The sequence below is a fragment of the Gopherus evgoodei genome, chromosome 1 (genome assembly GCF_007399415.2).
Source record: "Gopherus evgoodei ecotype Sinaloan lineage chromosome 1, rGopEvg1_v1.p, whole genome shotgun sequence".
NCBI classification, from domain to species: domain Eukaryota; kingdom Metazoa; phylum Chordata; order Testudines; family Testudinidae; genus Gopherus; species Gopherus evgoodei.
Window position 1 is genome coordinate 111054681 of NC_044322.1, and position 24357 is coordinate 111079037.

General features: G+C 49.7%; 1 protein-coding gene across 1 annotated transcript in view; it reads right to left on the bottom strand.

The window, feature by feature from the left end:
• Window positions 1-492: 492 nt before the first annotated feature.
• Window positions 493-24357, bottom strand: part of GAS6 (growth arrest specific 6) — a 78933-nt gene continuing 55068 nt past the window's right edge. The window contains exons 13-15 of the mRNA XM_030569122.1: window positions 21428-21600; window positions 19496-19724; window positions 493-1059 (exon numbers count right to left, since the gene is read on the bottom strand). Coding sequence (XP_030424982.1) covers window positions 908-1059; window positions 19496-19724; window positions 21428-21600 — 554 coding nt within the window. The 3' untranslated portion in view covers window positions 493-907. The remainder of the gene's footprint in view (window positions 1060-19495; window positions 19725-21427; window positions 21601-24357) is intronic.

Consider the following 24357-nt stretch of genomic DNA (forward strand, 5'->3'; position numbering starts at 1 on the left):
CTGGGTAGCTCACACTTAATCACAAAGCCTCAGTGCTCCTATAGGCTCATGGTGAGTGAGCCAGCCTAAAAATTAAGTAGCAAAAGTTACATCACTGCATGATATTCCCTGTTCTCAGTATCTTTCATCACTTGCCTCACTGATTACTGACATAAGACACTTTGGCTTCTACCTGAGCTAGGCTTTCCTTCTAATTGTTTCTTGCTGACCCAATATTTCCTCTCACTTTCAAGTTCTCCATTGACCAAGAGCTTTTTCTAAAGGTTGTGACGGAGCCTGTTATCTCTGGAGAGCATGTTACAAAACAAATCCTAAAAAAAAAAACACACCCACATATCTCCCTGCCACCTAAATATGAGCTTGCTCGCTAGTCTAGAGCCTACTTACAGCTTTTCAGAGGCCAATGAACACACTAGTCATTGAAAGATGAATAAAATGGTATCGGCTCTGCAAATCATCCCCCCAAGAAACAATCTCAGTGCAGTTAAGAAGTTATGTAAATATTTTATTCTTTCATATTTTGTAAAATCAGAAAGCAGTGTTTGATAATAAAAAATAATACAGCAATATTATTTTTCTTCCAGTTCACCCTGACATATTACCAGATTTTCCACATTACAGCTATCCATCTGTCTTTTTACAGTCTTAACATTCACTTTAGGTATAATCTTCACTTTTGGATTATTAATCTTAGTCTTCTGAACTATTTACAAATATATTACAAACTCTAAACCTCAAAGCAAAGAAATATTTCAATAATCAATTTGACTTGTGAGGATCAGTAGCGCCTACATAACTTCAGTGTTTAAAGAGAAACTATACACATAGTGCTGGAAGTCTGAATAATTTATATCTTGAAAAAGCATGGAAAGTTTTTGAATATAAAACTTCTACATTGCAGTGGTACCTATTGACCAGTCTCAGTTGGAGGACAAGAATGTGATGTGATGTCACTGTGCTTGTAAAAAGCCTCATCTAAGTCCAGTGCCTTATTATTCATCTTCACAGTCATGCAGCCATGGTAGAATGCAGTGACTGGAGTGGAAGTGACAGGAACATCTGTGTAAAAGCAGAAGAAAATTTCTTTAACTTCCTTAAGTTTCAACAAACATCATCCCTACCAAGTTTAGATGACTGGTACTTGGATTAAATTCGAATACATTCCCATTTCCTCTCCTCGATTCTGCACTCTTCCATTCCACCCTCATGGTAAGCAGAATGCAAGAACACTCTCTTTCATATTTAGGGCCTTTTCTTGAAGGGACCTCACATGAGCTTCCATTGCCAAACACACAAAAAGAGGTCAAAGGCCAGATCCTCAGCTGGTGTAAATCAGCGTAGGTCCATTGACCTCAATACAGCTATGCCAGTTTACATCAGCTGAGGATCTGGTCCCACACTTTGAACATTAGACCCTCATTGCTTTTCCATTTCAACGTAGACTCAGACTTTAAGGCCAGAAGGGACCATCGTGATCATTTAGTCTGATCCCCTGCATAACAGAACACAAAGCCTCACCCACCCACTCCTGTAATAGACCCACAGCCGATGCCCAAACAACAGATGCAGCTTTTGCATCTGTTATTCTGGTAGCAGTGGCACCGGAATAGGGGCAGCCAGGGACCAGGGCCCTTCCACTTTTAACCAAGGGCCCCCTGCTCCTCCTCTTCCCCCTGAGGCCCCACCCCCAGCCAGAGCAGCAGCTGGAGCCCAGCAGCAGGGGATGCCGCACCACAGACCCTCCACCTGCCCAGGGTAGGAGGACCGAGAGGAGCCCCCAGCCCATGTCCCTGTCCCTGGACCTTCCACCCAGGGCAGGTGGAGGTTCTGCAGGTCCTCACAGCTACCTGGCTGCGTGTCTCTTACCATGGCCAGGCTGCAGCTCTGAGGCCCCATCCCCCAGCCAGTCAGCTCAGCATAAAAGCCAAGCAGGCAGCTGCAAACCCTCCACCTGTCCTGGGAGGGGGTCCGCAGGGCGGGGACATGGGTTGGGGGCTGCTCTCGCCTCCCCCCGGCCCTGAGCAGGTAGAGGGTCCATGGCTCCTGGCCCGCTCTGTTTTGGCCGGGGGTATGGCCTCAGAGAGTGAGGACAGGGCCAGAGAGAGCTTTAGCCCCCCACTTTTGGGAAGGCTCTGCCAGGGCTGTTTAGCAGGGTCTGGTGGCAGACACACCAACTCAAAGGAGCACCAGATCCTGCCAGAACAGATGCAAAACCTGCAGACATATCTCCACACTACGACCTCGTCCCCCCATAACACACCTTTCAAGATCCATGGATCCTACAAGTGCCTATCACAACATGCAGTGTACCTCATCCAGTGCGCTAAATGCCCCAACAACTGTGTGGATGAAACCAGAAAATCACAAGGAACTCACACAGGACAATGATAAAAGACAGAAACACTATCACCTGGCAGTGTTGCCAACTCTCATGATTCTGTCATGAGTCGTATGGTAATTATTAAAGTTCCAGCTCCTGGAGTCAAGTGGATATGTGATGATTTTGGCCTTCATTCTTAAAGAAAAAAGAACGTTTCTAGCCCCTGTGACTGTGAAGAAAGCTTCAAAATGTGACCCCAGTGCACCCTAAAGACTCAAAAGGCAGAGGGCAAATAAAAATCTATTATTTTTACATTATCTCATGTTTTTTAAGTCACTCATGATAGTTGGCGAGCCTGATTCATGATTTTTTTTAACATTAGAGGTTGGCAATACTGGAACTCTTTTCATAAAGTGATCACTCGATCTCTGACTTATCAGTCCTCTTCCTCAAGGGAAACTTGCACAACGCTTTCAAAAGACGAGCCTGGGAGCTTAAATTCGTAAGGTCTTGTCTCCTCTATAAAGTTTTGTTGGCAAAAGTTATGCCGCTTTAATTAAAGCCACTGTTGCATGTCCACACTAATTCCTTGTGTTGGCAGAGTGCGGCTACACTAACAGTTCTTGCATCCACACAGAGAGCAGTGCACTATGGTAGCTATCTCACTGTGCAACTGGCTGCAAGGTGCTTTGGGAAAGGTTTGCAATGCCTCATGGGGCAGGTACAGTGTCACATGATGTAGGCTTCTTAATCCCATTGTTCCAGGGCATCCTAGTAGATTGTCAGCTGCTTTTTCAACTGAAGTGCATGTGGGGAGGGAGAGGAGACTGGGTGTCTGTGGCAGGGGAGACAGCAGGCTCACTGACCTACTCTGAGACAGGGAGAGGGGGACACCCCCACATCAGCCCCCAGCTCTGCTCGGCACAGCAGTCTCTCCCAAGCAGCCCGCTCTGCCTGCGGTTCTGTGATTCCTACCAAGTTCTCCCACAGCCTCCTCAGGTGACAGGAGCAGCATCCTGAACTCTCTGTGCTGAGGATAGGGTTGGCCGGGAGTCTCCCAGAATCGGCCTCCATTTCTGGGTTGCTATTGAAAGTAATCTGGGAGCTTTTAAACAAGCCAAAAGTCTGGCAAGGCAGGCTCCTTATCTGCCCTGGCTTGGCAAGGCTCCTGGAAGGGGTTGGCCTGTCTGGCTCCTAGGTGCAGGCAGCAAGGGGGTCTCTGCGTGCTGCCCTCACCCTGGGCGCAGACACCACAGCCAACAGGAGCTGCAGGGGTGTTGTCTGCAGGCAGGGGCAGCGTAGCTTTGTAGCGTGTACACCTCCCCTGTTTTGCCAGCAAAACTTCATAGTGTAGACAAGGCCTAACTCTGCTAGACACAAACTCATGGAATAAATAGAGATACTGAATTAATGGCTTACTACAACAAGCTGTAACCCACTAACCACCTCCTTTGGTCTTCTGACTGCAGAGGTGTTAACGGGCAACTCTACCTTGAATGGTCCCTTAGAATGTGCTGTCTAGTTATGCTAAACAATCTGTTCCACCCTGCACTGAGCTGTGAAGCTGGAAGTCCCTCTCCCAGACCTGAAGAAGTGCTCTGTATGGCTCCAAAGCTCGTCTCTCTCACCAACAGAAGTTGGTCCAATAAATGATATTGTCTCACTCACCTTGTTTCCTTAATATCCTGGGACCGACAGGGCTACAACTATACTGCATATCAAGAAATTAACAACATTTTCTGGAAAGGAGCTGAAGGCAATAATGATTCCTAAATTATTTCACCCTTTTAAGAGAGCTTTAATGGGCACATAGAAAACCTTTTATTCAATGCCCACTAGTGGTCATATAAATACTGAAGCCGGAAAAAAAGACAGAAATTTAGCACATGCCAATAAATTAGAAGAAAATTGTTGATTATTATTACTAATTTCTATAATTCTATCACCTAGCCTCCTTAAACACAGAGATTAAAAGGCAAAAAGCACACAATAAAACTGTTAAATGAAAGCTTACTGAGATAAGTGTCCTCTTTCATGCCCTGAAGGCCGCTAGATTGTCTGTCTACAGTTTAGGCTAAGCTAAACAAGCTGGTTGCATAACAGAAAATGATTAAAACATTCTTGAGCAATTAATCTCATAATGGCATGGGAAGATGGGTAAACCCCTCATCTCCACATCAAAGCAAGGGGGACTAGATCGACAGGATTGTCCCATGATATTAATACTACTTCCCTGGATACTACAGGACATCCAAACATGTCCTGCTTGGAGACACACAGGGCCAAATTCAAGGTTCGTGTATGCAGGCATAACTCTACTGAATTTGGAAGCTTTAAATTTGGTCCGCAGACTTTTGGGTTTCAGAGCAGACAGAGAAGCATGTGGTGCCATACCTGTGAGTCATGAAACAGGTTTACTTTTACATATCTTGTTTAGTTTCTTTAAACAATATCCTGTAGCTAGGGCTTGGGGCATTTTCCACAGTGACCAGCTAAATTAGCATAGTTTAACCAACTTTATTTCATGCTTTTCCCCCACTTGCCATATTTAAAACAGGCTTCTTATGCTGGGGGATAAATCACCACTGGGGTGCGTCATAGGAAACTAAACTAAACTCTAATCTCAGGAGAAACTGATAGACTACCTGGTCTAGGGTAACAAAGGTAAGTGGGAAAGGGGCGATGGGCAGTGTAGGCACAGGATGAGCTGAATGACCTGAAGGGTGCTAGGACTTCTAAGATGGTATATAAAAATGACTTAATTTCATTGCATTAGTATTATATATGCAGCTCATTAGTAAAGAATTTCTAGTACGTCCACAGTAAATCTTTTATAAATTATGATGGATGAACCTCAGAAAAGACAGTTACCTGTTTCGTAACTGGCGTTCTTCGAGATGTGTTGCTCATATCCATTCCACATTAGGTGTGTGCGCTCACCACATGCACTAGTGCCGGAAGTTTTTCCCTCAGCAGTATCCGTAGGGGAGCAGCTTTGGTGCCATCTGGAGTGACACCTGCATGGCGCGGTATAAGGAGTGCTGCCAGCTCCCCCCACCCTCAGTTCCTTCTGGTCAGAAACTCTGACAATGGGGAAGGAGGGCGGGTTGTGGAATGGACATGAGGAACATCTCAAAGAAAACCAGTTATGGAACAGGTAGCTGTCTTTTCTTCTTCGAGTGCTTGCTCATGTCCATTCCACATTAGGCGACTCACAGCAGTTCCCCTGGAGGCAGGTACGAGTTCACGGCTGCGCAGATTGTAATACAGCTCTGCCGAACCCAGCGTTGTCTCTGGCTGGCTGAGTGACGGCATAGTAAGACGCAAACATGTGGACCAAGGACCACCTCACGGTTCTACTGATGTCCTGGATAAGGATGTGCACCAGGGAGGCTGCTGAAGATGCCTGCACTGTAGTCAAATGGGCCATGACAATCGATGACACCTTTGCTAGGTCATAACAGGTCTTTATGAAAGAGGTGATCCAGTTGGAAATCCTCCGTGAAGAAACTAGAAGGCCCTTTATCCTATCCTCCATAGTGATGAAGAGCTGGGTCGATTTATGGAAAGGCATGGTATGCTCCAAACAAAAAGCCACGATCCTCTGGACACCAGCGCGTGCAGATGCCTCTTCTCAGAAGTCTTGTGCGGCTTGGGAGAGAACACTGGCAGAAAAAGACGGTTACTCATCATTGTAACTGTTGTTCTTCGAGATTTGTTGCTCATATCCATTCCAATTAGGTGTGCGCGCACCGTGTGCACGTTCGTCGGAAGATTTTTACCCTAGCAACACCCGGCGGGTCGGCAGGGCGCCCCCTGGCGTGGCGCCGCTATGGCACCGGATATATGCCCCTGCCGACCCATCCGCTCCTCAGTTCCTTCTTGCCGGCTACTCCGACAGTGGGGAAGGAGGGCGGGTTTTGGAATGGATATGAGCAACACATCTCGAAGAACAACAGTTACAAAAGGTGAGTAACTTTTCTTCTTCAAGTGCTTGCTCATATCCATTCCAATTAGGTGAATCTCAAGCCTTACCTAGGCGGCGGGGTCGGAGGGAGAAACTGAAGAATGCAAGACTGCTAAGCCGAAGGCTGCATTGTCTCTGGATTGTTGGACCAGGGCATAATGGGAGGTAAAGGTGCGTACCGAAGACCATGTAGCTGCTCAGCATATCTCCTGAATAGGTACTCGAGCTAAGAGGGTGGCCGATGAGGCCTGAGCCCTGGTCGAATGTGCGGTAATATGACCAGGAGAGGCGTGAGCTAGATCATAGCATGCCCGAATGCACGCGGTTATCCAGGACAAAATCCTCTGGGTAGAGACGGCCTGGCCTTTCATCCGGTGCGCCACTGCAACAAAAAGTTGGGGCGTTTTGCAGAAGGGCCTCGTACGGTCAATATAGAAGGTGAGCGCCCTACGGACATCAAGCGAATGTAACTTCTGCTCCGTACATGATGCATGCGGTTTGGGGAAGAAGACCGGGAGGAATATGTCCTGGTTGAGATGAAAGGCCGAGACTACTTTAGGGAGGAATGCTGGATGTGGGCATAGCTGCACCTTGTCCTTGTGGAACACCGTGTATGGTGGGTCCACCATCAGAGCCTGAAGCTCAGAGACTCTCCTAGCCGATGTAATGGCTACCAGGAAGGCAGTCTTCCATGACAAATATAAGAGCGAGCAGGTTGCCAATGGCTTGAACGGGGGGATGTAAGTTTCGTTAGAACTAAATTGAGGTCCCAAGAAGGGGCGGGGCGTCGCACAAGAGGAAATAGACGCTCCAGGCCTTTGAGGAACCTCAAAACCATAGGGTGGGAGAAGACTGAGTAAACGCCTTCACCGGGGTGGAAAGTAGAGATAGCTGCTAAGTGTACTCACAAGGATGAGATCACGAGGCCCTGTTGTTTGAGATGCCAGAGGTAATCCAAAATAGTGGGGATGGAAACCTCCGTAGGTGCAACATCCCGGGTGTGACACCAGCAAGAGAATCGTTTCCACTTGGCTAAGTAAGTGGACCAGGTAGAGAGTTTCCTGCTACCCAGGAATCTCTCTTGTACTGGGGCAGAGCAGCATAATTCCGATCGGGTTAAACATGCAGGAGCCACACCATCAAGTGGAGGGATTGCAGGTCTGGGTGAAGAAGCCTGCCGTGGTCCTGCATTATCAGGTGCTGATGGAGGGGCAGGGGGAGCGGGTCGGCTATCGAGTGGTCCAAGAACGTGGAGTACCAGTGTTGCCGGGGCCACACAGGGGCTATCAAAATCAGTCAAGCCCTGTCCCTGAGAAGCTTTACGAGAACCCTGTGCACCATCGGGAAGGGTGGAAAGGCGTAAAGCAGGTGGTTCGCCCAAGAGATTAGGAAGGCGTCCGATACTGAGCCCAGGGCGAGACCTTGGAAGGAGCAGAACCTCTGACACTTCCTGTTGTTGTGGGAAGCGAACAGGTCTATGTGGGGAAAGCCCCACTTCTGGAAGATGGAGTGAACAATGTCTGGGCGAAGCGACCACTCGTGGGCGAGAAAGGATCTGCTGAGATGGTCTGCCAAAGTATTCTGGACTCCTGGGAGGAAGGACGCTACAGGGTCTATAGAGTGGGCTATACAAAATTCCCACAGTTGGATCGCCTCCTGACAAAGTGGGGAGGGTCGAGTCCCACCCTGCTTGTTGACGTAGCGCATTGCTGTTGTGTTGTCCATAAGCACTAGAACACAACGGCCCTGTAGATGTTGTTGGAATGTCTGGCAGGTGAGGCGGACTGCTCTCAGCTCCCGGACATTTATGTGCAAGGACAGCTCTTGAGCTGACCAGAGGCCTTGCGTGCGGCGATGGCCTAGGTGTGCCCCCCAGCCAAGAGACAAGGCGTTCGTTGTTAGGGACACTGAGGGTTGTCTCGGTTGAAGCGGCATCCCTGCGCACACCAGGGAATGCTTTAGCCACCAGTTGAGGGAGCCTACGATGGTTTGAGGAACAGTGACGACCATGTCTATGGAGTCCCTGCCTGGGCGGTAAATTGAGGCAAGCCAGGCTTGGAGGGGACGCAGGCGTAGTTTGGCATGCTTGGTTACAAAAGTGCACGCAGCCATGTGACCGAGAAGGCTGGGGCAGGTACAGGCCGAGGTCGTCGGGAAAGTTTGAAGGCTTTCTATGGCCAAGACTAGCGTCCGAAACCGGGGTAACGGAAGGCAGGCTGTTGCGAGCTTGGAGTCTAGAATGGCCCCAATGAATTCTATTCCTTGAGTGGGCACCAGAGTAGACCTCCCTAGATTGATCATGAGGCCCAACCGCTCGAATAGGCTCGTGATGGCGGCCATATCCCTGGTGACTTGGGCCTCGGATGTCACGAGAACCAGCCAGCCGTCTAGGTAAGGAAAGACGCTTATGCGCCAACGACTACCACCATGCACTTTGTAAACACACGCGGGGCGGTGGAGAGGCCAAATGGAAGGACCGCAAATTGAAAATGCTGGTGGTGCACCATAAACTGTAGGTACCGTCTGTGCGGAGGGTAAATTGAGATGTGAAAGTATGCATCCTTCATGTCGAGAGCAGCGTACCAGTCTCCGGGATCCAAGGACAGGATGATGGTCCCCAATGACACCATGTGGAACTTCAACTTCTTCAGAAAGACGTTGAGACCGCACAGGTCTAGGATGGGACGGAGACCTCCTTTTGCCTTGGGAATTAGGAAATAATCGGGAGTAAAATCCCTTGCCCCTGAACTCCTCCGGCAGCTCCTCTATAGCTCCGATTGAGAGGAGCGTGCGAACCTCCTGCCAGAGGAATCCCTGAAGAGGGACAGGGAGGGCAGGTCGGAGGGAGGGGGTGAAACAAATTGAAGGCGGTATCCAAATTCCACTGTGCGTAGGACCCAACGGTCTGAGGTTAATTGGGCCCACGCAGGGAGGAAGGAGGAAAGGTGGTTGGAGAACTGAAGAGGATCCTGGGAAAGGACTGGTGCTCTGTTCTCGGGCGCACCTTCAAAAGTTCGATTTTGGTCCCGCTGATGGTTTGGCGAGAGCATTATTCTGGCCCCCTTGGGAACCCAATTGTCTCCTGTGGTTCCCGCGACCACGCCTCCTGCTAAAGTCTTGTCGCGGCCTAGGCGGGTGATAAGGGCGCTGAGGCTGGGTACGGAAGGACCGTCTTTGGGTTTGCGGGGTATGCATCCCGAGGGAACGCATTATGACTCGACTGTCTTTGAGACTCTGGAGTCTAGAGTCCGTTTTCTGAGAGAAAAGGCCCTGTCCCTCAAACAGAAGGTCCTGAATAGTGTGTTGCAGTTCGGGAGGTAGACCCGAGACCTGCAACCACGATATTCTCCTTGTAATGCCCGAGGCCACGGTTCTGGCTGCTGAATCAGCAGCGTCGAGTGAGGCCTGCAGGGAAGTCCATGCCACTTTCTTCCCCTCCTCCAGAAGGGGTTGGAATTCTGGGCGGGAGTCCTGTGGGACTAGTTCAACGAATTTACCCACTGACTGCCAGGTGTTATAATTGTATCTGCTGAGTAGGGCCTGTTGGTTGGCCACTCGCAGTTGGAGGCCTCCGCGGAGTAGACTTTACGCCCCAATAGATCCATCCTTCTAGCCTCCCACAATTTTGGGGCAGGAGCTTGTTGGCCATGGCACTCTCTCTCATTCACAGATTGAACGACCAGAGAGCATGGCGGAGGATGGGTATATAAATATTCGTACCCTTTAGAGGGTACCATGTACTTCCTTTCCATGGCTCTGGCCATAGGAGGGATAGCAGCCAGAGATTGCCAAATGGTGTCTGCTTTGGCTTGGATAGACCGGATGAATGGCAAAGCCACGTGAGTTGGCGCATCTGCCGACAATATGTCTATGACCGGGTCTTCCACCTCCGGGACCTCCTCCACCTGGAGGTTGATAATTAAGGCGATTGGCCTTAGAAGATCCTGGTGGGCTCGGAGGTCAATCAGGGGCGGGCCCGATGAGGTGGTACCAGCCACTGTCTCGTCTGGTGATGAGGAGGAAGACAGACTTGGCATGACTGGATCATGCAGTGACTCCTGTTCGTTAGGAACATCAGGGTCCGGGAACACCTGAGGGTCCGGCGACAGAGCCAAGTCGTCTGTACCCGCTGGTGGAGGGCGGCTAACAGTGGCCTCTGGTGCTCGGTGTTCTGACGGGGCGGAATGAGATGGTACTGTAGGCTCGCCTTGGGCCTGATGATATGCCCAAGGCGTCCAGAAGGACCACTGAGGCGCTTGTTCCATGCCCTGAGCCTCCTGAAGGAGACGGCTCTGCGGGTCTGAGTCCCCATACACGGCGCTGTCAACGTGTGAAGACTCAGATGGGTGCCACGATGGCCATGGCGGAGCAGAGTGCACGTGAGGAGGGGCCCCATGCGCAGGGTACCGTACGTCGTGCCGTGCTGGAGAGCGGTACTGGGAGTCGTACCAGTGCCGAGAGGTTGACAGGGGCCTGCGACCAGCGTGGTGCCGGGAGGTCGACCGGGATCGTGAAGGTCGGTGGTGAGAGCGGCTGCGGCGAGAACGGTGCCGGGAGCTGACCACCATCTGGAGTACCAGTCTGGAGAGCGGGATCTTGAGCGGCGCCGCGAATACGACCGGTACCGGGACTGTGAGCGGCACCTGGACCGGGACCGGCGGCAAGATCGGGAACGCTGGCGAGACCTCGACCTCAAGTGGTGCCTGCCTGCGGTGTCGATGGAAGGTGGCCTGACCAGGGCCGGCTTCCCCGCTGACGCAACAACCCGCACCGGTGGTGCCGGGGGTTGAGGGAGGGTGGGCTCCATTAGAGCAATGAGTTCCCTCGCTGTTGAAAAGGTCTCTGGCGTGGTGGGAACAAGAAGCTCTACCGAGGCATGTGCTGGGGAGCTGTCACGCACCGGACTCAACGGCTCTTGCATGGCCGGAATCAACGGTGCCGAGATCGCCAGTGCCGCGGCAGTTGTTGGTGCTGGGCGACTGGGTCTTGGCTGATGCTCTGACTGCGGCACGGGGATTGGAGCCACAGGAGTCTTGGCCTTCTTGGCACGCGGGGAGAGGGAGCAATGCCAGGCTGTCTTCTGTGCCAGAGACTACTGGTGCCAGGGCGTCTTGGCAGTGCCGGCGCTCTCCGGTGCCGATGAGACACTTCTCCCTGGCGCGGACTGTGCGGCACTCGGTGCCCAGGCTGGAGGAGTGAGGGCCACCTCCATTAGGAGCTGCTTAAGGCGAAAGTCTCGCTCCTTTTTTGTCCGCAGCTTAAATGATTTGCAAATCCGGCACTTATCTGTGAGATGGGATTCTCCCAGGCACTTTAGGCAGGAGTCGTGGGGGTCTCCCATTGGCATCGGCCGGCGGCAGGCCGAGCACGGTTTGAAGCCCAGTGAACCAGGCATGGGCCTGGACACCGGGAGAGGGGCTAATCCCCAACCCTCTAAGTATATACACGAACTACGTTAATAAAAGTTAATAAAGTATAAACTACAACTATAACTATACAACTATATATACACAATAAGTACTAGAACGGTGAATAGCTAGGGAAGTGGAGATCAGCTAAGTCGCGCTCCACTGTTCCAACGACCGACACGGGTGGTAAGAAGGAACTGAGGAGTGGACGGGTCGGCAGGGGCATATATCCGGTGCCACAGCAGTGCCACGCCAGGGGGCGCCCTGCCGACCCGCTGGATGTTGCTAGGGTAAAAATCTTCTGAGGAACGTGCACGCAGTGTGCGCGCACCTAATTGGAATGGATATGAGCAAGCACTCGAAGAAGAATACGTCCTGGCTCACGTAGAAGGAAGATACCACCTTCGGTAGGAAGGCTGGGTGGGGCTGCAGCTGGACCATGTCCTTATAAAACACTGTGTAAGGCAGTTCCAAGGTCAAGTCCTTAATCTCTGGGACTCGTCTCCCTGACGTCACTGCCACCAGGAAAGTAACCTTCCAGGTCAAGTAGGAAAGGGAGCAGGAGTCCAGCAGCTCGAAAGGCAGGCTGGTGAGCCTAGAGAGGACCAGGTTAAGGTCCTACTGTCGGATGGGGTCCATACCTGTGGGTAAAGCCTCTCGAGGCCCCTCAGGAACCTGACAGTTATGTCATGAGAAAAGACCGTCTGACCTTAGATCGGCTGGTGGAATGCAGAGATGGCTGCAAGGTGCACTCCGATGGAAGAATGCACCAGACCCTGGTTCCTGAGCTGCACTGACGAACATGAGGGAGAAATGCCACACCCTGATGCGCGGCAGGAAAACCTCGTCCACTTGGCCAAGTAAGTTAGTCTCATGGATAGCTTCCTACTCTCCAGGAGGACCTGCTAAACCTCCTCTGAGCAGGTACGCTCCTCTGGGTTCAATCATGGAGCATCAACACCGAGAGGTGTAGAGACTCGAGGCTGGCGTGTAGGAGCTGACCATGATCCTGTAACAACAGGTCCGGATGGTAGGGAAGGGGCCAGGGAGGGGCCACCGCCATGTTCATGAGCATGCCGAACCAGTGCTGGCAAGGCCATGCAGGTGTGATCATGATAACCTGTGTCTTCTCCCTCTTGATCTTTACTGGGACACGGCTGACTAGAGGGATCAGAAGGAACGCATACATCAGACCCTTGGCACATGACAGGAGGAAGGCATCGGAGAGGGAGCACTTGCTCAGGCCCTGCCAGGAACAAAACCGATGACACTTGCTGTTTCGCATGGTTGCAAACAGATGTATCTGGGGAGTTCCCCACCTCTGGAAGATTATGCAGACCACCTCCAGGTGGAGCGACCAATTGTGGTGAGAGGAGAAGTCCCTGCTGAGGTGATCTGCTAGGGCATTCCTGATGACTGGGAGGTGACCAGCTTTCAGATGGATGCTGTGGCTGATGCAGAAGTCCCAGAGATGGAGAGCCTCTTGGCAGAGAGCCAACAAGCGTGCTCCTCCTTGCCTGCTGATGGAGAACATTGAGGCTGTACTGTCCATCAGGACTCTCAGCACTCTGCCCAACAGATGTGGCAGGAAAACCCTGCAGGCCAGCCAGACCGCTCTGAGATCCTTGACATTTGTGTGTAACATTGTCTCCTCCAGAGTCCACATCCCCAGGTCCGGAGATGTTCGCGGTGTGCCCCCAAACCGAGGTCCGAAGCATCCGACACTAGCTTGACAGATGTATTAGGACTGTTGAATGGGACTCCTTCCAGGACCTTCTCGCAATTGGTCTACCACTGCAGCAAGATGAGAACCACTGGAGGAATGGTTCTTTTCCAGATGGTCCCTGGATTGGGAATAGGTTGACGCCAGCCATTACTGCAAGGGCCATATGCAGAGCCTGCCGTGGAAGACCATGTATGTGCAAGCTACCATGTGGACTAGCAGGTGCAGGCACACCCTGCCCATTGTCAGGGGAAATGCAGACGCTTCCGCGATGAGGTCCATCAGGGCCTGAAACCTGTCTAACAGCAGGAATGCTCTCACCCAGGTTGAGCTGAGCATGGCTCCAATGAATTCTATCCTTTGAACTGGAACTAATGTGGACCTTTTGTGGTTGACCAGTAGTCCCAAGGAGCGGCATGTGGCTTGTAGTACAGTGACATCGCATTGGACCTGAGCCTTGGAGTTGCCTTTGAGCAGCCAGTCGTCAAGGTACAGGTAAATCTGGATACCCAATGCCTGAGGTAGGCCGTGACTACCGCCATGCATTTGGTAAATACTCTTGATGCTGCAGTCAAGCCAAACAGAAGGACCGCAAACTAGTAGTGGGCTAAACCAATCATAAAACAGAGAAAGCATCTGTGTCCTGGGAAGATCGCTACATGAAAGTATGCGTCTTTCAGGTCAAGGGCAGCATATCAGTCTCTTGGATCCAAGGAGGGGATAATGTAGGCCAGGGAGACCATGCAAAGCTTTAGCTTCTTTAGGTATCTGTTGAGATCTCGCAGGTCCAGAATGGGACATAGACTGCCCTTGGCCTTTGGGATCAGAAAATACCAGGAATAGAAACACTTGCTCTGGTAAGGAGGTGGGAGCTCCTCCACCGCCCCCAGCTGTAAGAGCCCCTGAACTTCCTGCTCGAGAAGGCTCTCGTGAGAAGGGTCCCTGAAGAGGGATGGGGAGGAGTGGAAATAAATTGGAGGGTGTAGCTGTGCACCACCAAGCTGAAGACTCAGAGGGCCCAAGTTATTGCCAACCATGCTGGGAAGAAAAAGGAAAGTTGGTTGGGAAAAAAATGGGAAAAATTGGATCCAGGAAACAGACTAGTGGGTTGCCCTCAGGTGTGTGCTGAAAATGACTTTTTAGCTCCTTGCTTGGAGTGGGTCGAGCCCGACTGGGCAGAGGGTGGGGGCTGGTGGCTCATGCGCCATCTATAGCCCTTGAGCTCTTTGTGGGGCAGGTCCTTCCGGGGCTGGCTCCCTTGCCCCTCGGGAAGATGCAGGTTTGAACCACTTACATGCCAGGCCCGGAACACAGAGCCCAGGTTTTTAGGGTAATTCGGGAGTCCCTCAGCCCATGTAACGTATTGTCCATCTGCTCCACACTCAGAGGAACAGCCAGGATGCTCGCCACATGGAGATGGCGGACGCCACAGTGTGGACGGCAGAGTCTGCCGCCTTGGATGCCGCTTGAAGAGGTGCCCCCGTCGAGGATCATCCAGAATTCTTTACAGGAACCTTCCGGGAGGGCATTCTCGAACTTGGCCACGGTCTGCCAAAAATAAAGTCATAGTGGCCAAGGAGGGCCTGTGGTAGGCCACACTCAATTGTAAACTAAATGAGGAATAAATTTTCCATCCGAACAAGTCCAGTGTCCTGGTGTCTTTATTTTGAGGGTAGCTCCGAGTTGCCCCTGGTGTTCCCTGTGGTTAACTGCCTCGACCACCAGGGAATTTGAGGCAGGATAGGAGTAAAGGTATTCATGCCCCTTAGTTGGGACAAAGTACTTATGCTCTGCCCATTTGGAAATGGGGGGGCAGAGAGGAGAGGGTTTGCCACAAAGCACTGGATATCTTCAATACTCCTTTGTGAAGGCGAAGGGCCACCCTAGTAGGGGCTATGGAGGAGAGGATGTTGAACAGGGAGTCCGCTTGCTCCTCCAGCTCCTCCACCTGCAGGCCAAGATTGGACACAACCCTCTTCAATAGCTCCTGGTCTGCCTTAGCGTCATTTTGAGGAATCGGGTGAAGGAGCTCTGTGATGGCCTCATCTGGTGATGACAGGAGGTCAGTACCATGGGCTTCAAGGCACCCATTGGTGGTCCAGCAGGCTGTTCCCCTGGGTCCACATGGACTTCCATGGTCTTATCCCCTGGGGCCCCAAGCACTGGAAGGAGTTGGGTCATCGAGGCCATTGGCCTGTCCAAGTCTCCCAACATTGAGTGGGCAGTCTGGGAGGGCTGGGTGAACCCCCATGAGTTCCACGGGTACCCCAGGGCCAACCACTGGGCCTGGGGCCACGGGGCAGGTTTCGTTACCGACGATGCAGGTGGCACCGAGGATCTGGAAGGCTGACCTGCCGATGTGGACTCCATACTGGAGCCTTATCTGGAGCGATTGCTACCTGGTGACCTGGATCCACTGGAGCAGCAACTCCATGCGTGGCGATAATTGTGCTTGCGTCTAGAGGAGGACTGGTCTGAGTGGGCCATGCACCTCTGTGGGGACCTTGGTGACAGGTGGTGCTCGGCAGATCCACGACAGGAGAACAGTGATCCATGCCTCGGCTTTGAGAGTGGTACTGGGACGAGCGGGACCTGGAGGTACTGCAGTCCGGGCGCCAGGGGATCTCCCCAAATACGGTGACACGTCTCGGAGATGGTTGGCGGGGCCTGCAGCTCCGGTCCTCCAATCGTTCCCAGGATTGGTAATGGCTTTCCGGTGACACAAAGGGACAGTCCCGACGTTCCTGTTGGGGAGCGCGTGCATCTGTGGGTCTGTACCAGGTAACCGGTGAGGTCTGCCTCGAATCCCACTGCTGGTGCCCAAGGTCCAGTGACTGTAGAGGACTCCAATGCATCTCCCTCCCTAACTCCAAGGCATGATGGCTTCGAGTAGGTGAATGGCGTCAGGAAGTTCCCCGTGATGGGGAGCGGACTGTTGGGACAAGGGCAAACAGAAAGGTCCCAAGGCGGGCTTACCCCAAGATCTGTGCACCACCGGGGCTGGTGTGGGTGGCACTGGGAGCATCAGGATTTCTGGCGCAGCATGGAGTTCTTCAGGCATCAACAGCACCTGAAGCTGATGAAGGCCCGCCTCTCCGTCCGGGCTTCCAAGCAAGGAATGGGATGGAATGCATCGCTCGACATGAGCAGAGGCCCAACTTCCTGACAGGGGAGATGAGCCTTCCAACGGAGATGAGCCTTCCAGCGCGGGTCTTAGCTCATCCTTATCCCGGTCCTTCCCATTGCAGGGAGTAGAAGACTATCCCTTACTGGCCTCTTTAGACCTCTTGGCCAGGGCTGTGGACAGGGATCGGTGCCAGCTCATTGACCGTGGGACACTACGCACCGAAGCCGCGGTCCTGGGTGCCGAGTCGGACCTTTGCTCCGGGGCTGGAGTGAGCGCCGATGCCATCAGGAGTACTTTGAGTCTGATCTCACACTCTTAGACATACTTTTTTTTTTTTTTTAAATAGTGAGTAATTCACCACTAGGACAATTTACCAAAGATTGTGGTGGATTCTCCATCATTGACCATTTTAAAATCAATAGTGGATATTTTTTAAATAAGATCTGATCTGGGAATTATTTTGGGGAAGTTCTATGGCCTGTGTTACAGAAGTCAGATTAGAGGTTAACAACGGTTCCCTCTGGCCTTGGAATTTATGAAAAATAAATGGTTGCCACAGCTCAGATTTTAAAAGATCTACAAAATGGATCCTTTGCCAAAATGACCTCTGTTACACTAGACAAAATAAGCATTTAATCCTCCTGCTTCAGAGCATACAGTATTCCTAGATGAGTCAGGAAGAAATGTCCAGCTGATACAGTCTTGAACAATTTGAAAAATAGCTGTCATACCACTTAATTAGAAATAGTAAGTGTTCTTGATGCAGTGGGGCAAGATATGAACTTGCAGCAACACAAATGTTCAGATACATTTCTGTTAGTGGGATTTATGCAGTGTAAATAGTGTTTCCCTGCAATCAAGGAAACAAATTCCACTTCTCGTGACCAAGGGATGAGCTTCCATTGATTAAAGCTCTTTCTGTACTGCAAGCTAATGCTCTGACAGTCCATAGAAGAGAGACCAATTAAAGATGCCATGTACACAGACTGAAAGAAGAGCCCTATTATTAATGTTAGGAATAATATATGCATATTAGAGCTAAACAGAAATTTCCAAATGCTGATTTTTCTGTGAAAATGTTCATAGGGTTTTTTTTTTTCAATCAGCGTTTCTAACATTCCCCTGACACACTCCCTGCGCTCAGCCAGCCCTATACAGCTAGTCAACATGTTCCAAATTTCAAGAAAAAATGGGAAATGACAATATTAAATGATTTTTTCTCTCCGTTTTTTGATTAGACCTAGCACATGTACCTATTCCAGTTAGAACTTAATGAAAAAGTACCTTATACTGCACTCAAAAGCCAGCCTAAAAATAAACTACTCTAGAGAACTATAGCAAAAAAGGCTACCTCCATTCTAAGTGTGTGACAGACACTTCCTAATTTTCAGGAGAAAATCCTGCCCTCTGCTGCACCAGTGATAAAAGAGAGCATTGGTTACCTCCTACTGGTGCAACAGCTAGGAAAAATCGCAGACCAGTATGGCACTCCGCTAAGTGTTAGATGGAGGGACTAGCTATTGCACCCGCCAATGCACCAGAGCCCCAGGAGGGTGTGGTCTCCCATCTTCTGGCATGCCTAGGAGCCAGGTCTCCCAGTATAAATACTGTTTTGTGCAGCATGAGCTATGTGAAAGCTTATATTACTCCTTCTAGGAACAGCAGTAAAGGGGCACCCTGCTATGTTATCCCTCAACTGCCCTGTGCTGGCTTAACTGCTGCGGCACCTACCACAAGGCCAGCACTGCTCCAGCCTCTCTTCCCCATATTACTTGGAGTTGACACAGGAGGCCAGGACTTTGTCTGGCTGTGAGTACTGCAGATAGTAGTTACTATTATGCAAAAGCAGCAAAGAGTCCTGTGGCACCTTATAGACTAACAGAGGTTTTGGAGCATGAGCTTTCGTGGGTGAATACCCACTTCGTCAGATGCTAGTGGGTATTCACCCACGAAAGCTCATGCTCCAAAATGTCTGTTAGTCTATAAGGTGCCACAGGATTCTTTGCTGCTTTTACAGATCCAGACTAACACGGCTACCCCTCTGATACTATTATGCAGAGAGACATGCTTTTCCAGTGCTTCCTCATTTGCATTTCTCAGCAATAGGGAGTGGTAAACCAGTTCAGCCAGAATATGAGAGAACCCCAAACAGCCAAATCTTTTATTCAAATCAAAGATCAATCTGTCAGGTTCCAGGCAGAGAACAGAAGTGACTCCTGCAGAGGCTCTATTTGCTGGAAAAGCCAGAAGTTGTGGCAGCCTCTGTGCTGTGCCCCCTGGGTGTCCCTGGCTGGAAATGACATGAACTCTTACACATAGTGCTCCCTGGATGACAACAACATCAGCAGAGAAGGTACAGAACCACAGCAATGAGCCTCTAAGACTTCCGACAGAGGTGAGGTGAATGGGTCACCCACTCAATAGAGGGCTAGAGGTACCAAGAGCCTGCATGGAGCCTTGGGTCAGCCTGCCAGGCTAGGAGACAAAGGGAGTGAGAACCTCAAAAGGTTGGACTATACCTTTACATGTTTTGGTCTCTCTGATACTGATCTCAGACTCCTATGTGAAGGTGATGCTAATTCAGGGCTGCACACATTTGAGGTAATAACCACCACAGATTGTGCCAGACTGATAGCGACCCTCCACATAGCTCTTCTCTGAACAGGTAACCCCATTTGCTGACCAAAAAAACCCAACCAACATCCCTAATCTTGCTTCTTCCTCTCCAAAAAGGTTGATATAGTCATTCAACAAACACAAGTTAAAAAAAACCCAATGCTTATCAATGCTAAGTGCTCTCCTTGCACCTACTCATGCACAACAACACTCACTTGGGCAGAAACAGTGTTTGACTTCAGGGTCTAACGAACACATTTGGTCCCTTTTCCAATTACCAGTACTATTATTTTTGTTAGAACCTGCACTCTGCTTTGAAGAACTTGATAATCACCTGGCAGTCCTCCCACATATGTCTTCACAGATGACTGCAGGTAGCCCTCCAAGAGAAACAGACGGTCCTGTAGCTGGGAATGGCTTAATTCACTCTGTCCTGCAGTCTCATCCACGGTGAGCGATAACTGCCCCTTGCTGATGAAGATGTTCACAGAGTGTTCTTGATCATCACAAACGTTTATTGCCAGTCTGGACACAACTGTGCTCTCCATGGCCAAGATAATGAACTGGATAGCAAAAGAGTACAATAAGTGAAGGCACAGGCACAAATTGAAACAGACACACTTACAATTTTCCTGTTTCATAATGCTCGTGACTGCTGCTGTTTAGAAGGCTTTTTACAGAGCCAGCAAAGAACTGATTATATTATTACTACTGGAAGTCAGATTCTGAGCTCACTTACACTAGATTTATACCTTGTGTAATTCCATTGTCTGGGTCCGATACTCATTTACATTAACAGCACACCCAAAGAGCTCTGTGTCACTCCAAAGCTTGTCTCTCTCACCCACAGAAGTTGGTCCAACAAAAGACATTACCTCCCCCACCTTGTCTCTCTAATATTCTGGGACCAACACAGCTACAACAGCACTGTAAACATCACCACTCTGGCAGTTCAAAGGAGCCTTAAGGATAGACGATTGGTGCTGCCCCAGACTGGGAGGGGGGCGCCAGCTAAACAGGAGGACCCGTGACATCTCCATGTGACTCCTCCCCACCCTGAGGCCCCCGCACTCTCCCTGTCCCCACCTTACATTACAGCAGCCTGCTCCCTGCCCAGGCTCAACTTCTGGAGACAGGAGCCAACTCTGAGCATCCTGGGAGGGTAGGGGTGGAGCTCTGACTCACTTGGCCCCTACCCCCAGAAGCTAAGCCTGGGCAAGGGGCAGCCTGCTGCTGTCGCAGCCAGGTGCTCTCCCAGGCAGCTGCTGTGCTGCACCAGGCAGCATCCCAGGCAATGTGGCTGGAAGAGGCTCTGGCCCCGCCCCCTCCGCTCCCCCCTGGGGCCAGTTGCTGGAGGGGCATTTCACCCTTTGTGCCCCTCCCATGAGTTGTCTCACTACCAGAGTGGTGTTGAGCAGCTGAAGGGCTTGTCTTCACTACCGCAGTAAATAGACCTAAGTTACGCTACTCCAATTATGTGAATGAGGTAGCTGGAGTTGATGTAACTTAGGTCAACTTAGCCTGGTGTCTTCACTGCACTGAGTCGACGGGAGACGCTCTCCGGTCGACTTCCCTTACTCTTCTCAGGGACCTGGAGTACCAGAGTGCGCTCTTCACTAGACCCGCTAAATCGACACCCGCTACATTGATTGCAGCAGCGCCGATCTTCCAGTACTGAAGACACGCCCTAAGTGTAAATGAGACGTAGGCTCGCTGACTTCAGTGGAGTTACTTCAGAACTGTGATAGCAAAATCTAGCCCTATATTATGAATATAACAAATGACATCGGTTATACTGTACATGGGACTTTGCAGACACTCTGGAGGTAGGCCCGTGTTACTCCCTTGACTACAGTGGAGTTATGCGCTTACACTACAGAACACAAAGTCTCTGTACAAAGTAGTTTATAGTATAATTCAGACTAGTATAACAAAATGGGATAGTGGCTCAAATTCAAGAGGTTGAGCAGATATTGTCAGTGTGGAGATATTTGCTATTGAATCAGTATCCTTTATAAGGGCCAAATGTTCAAAGGAGCGTCTACCCTCCTTCTAAAATTCTCTCCACAAAAAGCAGAATTCCTGTATTCTGATGATGCTCAAACATCTAATTTGCATATAAAATTCTGAACTGGTGAATGTAAATGTATCACACAAAATGGCAGGCACAAATTTTCAGATTTTTTGATTATGGTCCTAGAAACTCTGATGAAAAAAAATCAAGGGATCCTTTTGTTTTACACCAGCAGAAGATTAAAGCTTGTACCTGTTGTTTAAGTTTCTTTGTGGAATGATAGTCAATCAGAGCCAATGATAAAGGGACTGAAGCTTCTTCACCAACCAGAGCAAACAGTACCCCAGTATCTGCTGCTGGTCTAATTACAGCGTTTACTTCTACTTCCCAACTCCTTTCAGTTTCATTTCCAGCAGATGGTTGCACTACAGAAAGAGATGCATGTCAAAAAAACAATGACTGACCAAGTGGCAGACAAGACGACAATGGATGGAAGAGCATATGGACAGATTGCTACTTCTCTTTGATCCAGAAAAAAAACCACAAGTGTTAGTGTATAAAATCAGAAAGGAAAATGGTAACAGCTCTGCCTTGTTACACTCCACAGAATGGGCCGCTGCCTTTCAGAAAAGTCAAAAGTCAATGTTGAGGGGTTTGTTTTTTTAAACCAAGGACAGAGAGATTCAAGGGCTATCAATCATGGGCGGTGTGTCGCATAGGCTAAGAAAGGATGAGCCTCCTCAAACAGCCTCATGTGGCTCCATCCATGTTCCGCCCCAAAACCCCCTACTGTTTGCTGCTGGTTGCCCCACTCCAAGCAGACTGCCTCCTCTTCCAGGAAGCCTGCTGGGTGGGGCTAGGGCAGCTAGCCTGTGGCCAGGAATTGGGGTGGCTGGGGCCCCCCGGCACTGGAGCTGCACAACCCAGCACTCCAGGGTTGGGGGCAGAGGGGGCACGCGCCACCTGGTGCTCCAGGCTCTCTGGTGGCCTGGGGCTGGTGGAAGTGAGGGGCAGGACATCAGGCAGAAGGGGCAGGCCAGGCCGGGGGCTAGCCTCCCCAAGCCCATGGTTCACCCACCGCCCATGCTATCAATCCATCGCATTCTCAGAGCTGCTGCAATATGTCTTGAACTTTACAAAATGATTGAGGGATTGATTTCAAATCTGACACAGAGGAAACAGAACACTTTCACACAAACGTGAAAATAAAACTGAAGAAATATAAATAGAACACTTCGAGCACTATCCCTTTACAAGCCAATCAGAAGTTCTGAACCCATTTTAGCTTGCCATAAATGGTCTCATGCTGAACTCAGAAGTAGATCCTGTTGACATGCTTCTAGCTTTTTAGTTTTTAATCTGATAGTGGCTAGAAAGAAAGAGGCTTACATGATTTCCATAAGAACAGTTATACTAGGTCAGACCAATGGTCCATCTAACTCAGTATCCTGTCTACCCAACAGTGGTCAATGCCAGGTGCTTCAGAAGGAATGAACAGAACAGGTAATCATCAAGTCATCCAACCCGTCGCTCATTCCCAGCTTCTGGCAAACAGAGACTAAGGACATTTCAGAGCATGGTATTGCATTCCTGTCCATCCTGGCTAATAGCCATGGATGTACCTATCCTCTATGAACTTGGCCTTTACAATATCCTCTGACAAAATATTTCACAGGTTGACTATGCGTTGTGTGAAAAAAATATTTCCTTGTTTGTTTTAAACTTGCTGCCCATTAATTTCATTTGGTGACCTCTAGTTCTTGTCTTATGAGAAGGAGTAAATAACACTTCCTTATTTACTTTCTCCAGAACAGTCATGATTTTATAGATCTTTATCATATCCCTCCTTAGTCATCTCTTTTACAAGCTGGAAAGTCCTAGTCTTATTAATCTCACCTCATATGGAAGCTGTTCCATACCCCTAATCATTTTTGTTGCTCTTTTCTGTATCTTTTCCAGTTCCAATGTATCTTTTTTGAGATGGGCAACCAGATCTGCACACAGTATTCAAGATGTGGCCTGTCCCTGGCCTGTCTCGACAAGATCATACACAATACTGATTTATTACTGCTGTAAATTGGATAAATGGTGTCTTTACATCCTTTTACTGTTACTAAACAAAAAAACCGAAGTATAATTGTTTATAATAAATTAATATAAATATGTAAATTCTGAGAATACAGCTCTTAAGAATGTGGTCTCATTTGCACTTCAGATGCCAGACTCTATCTGGCAGTTCTTGCATCTTTGTTGTAAACAGCATGACAGCCACCTAATAAGATATTCTCTAATTTATACTAGCAAAACAGAAAAATCCACATAATGCTGCACAAAAGGTTTCAGGAGAGGAGAACTTGTAATCAGGTCTGTCAGCATTTACAACTTTTACCAACGTCAGTGGTCTATTTTAGTTCTTCTGTGGACAGGTATAAATGGAAGAATCTGAAACAAAGGCAAAGCCATCCTTCTAATTTCTAAATTATGGTTAAGAGGGTTGGAACTAAACCCAGGCCAATTTCACACAGCCTGTGTTGATGTCCTCGCTGTATCATTGATATTGTGACCATGACTAATTTGAATCTAATAAATATCAAGTACATAAATATCAAATATCAAACTTAAATTACAAGTGAAATTCAGTACAGACATTTCATTTTAGGCAATAGTGAACTTCTATCTAATGCCACGGCTACACTACAGAGTTTAGAGCAGTGCAGCTGCACCAATGCTAGTGCAGATGCTCTAAGCCGACAGAAAAGAGCTCTCCTGTCGACTTAATTACTCCAGCCTCCGCAAGCCGCAGCAGGTATGTTGGTGGGAGAAGCTCTCCTGCCAACATAGCACTGTTCACACCAGTGCTTAAATCAATGTAACTTACGTTGGAGAAAGGGAGGGACTTATTCAGACCCCTGAGTGACTTTACAGTTTACATTGTGTGACAGACCCAAACCAGTGGGGTACAGGAGTCTGGTAGAGGGCAAATATACTGGTCACTGGATGAGTAGTTTTCTGTTCCCTGAGTGACCAGAGAAGAGGCTGCACTAGAGTAATCAGGAACCTGCTAGAACCAATTAAGGCAGACAGGCTGATTAGAACACCTGCAGCCAATCAAGGCAGGCTAATCAGGGCATCTGGGTTTAAAAAGGAGCTCACTCCAGTCAGGCCAGAGGAGAGGAAGTGCA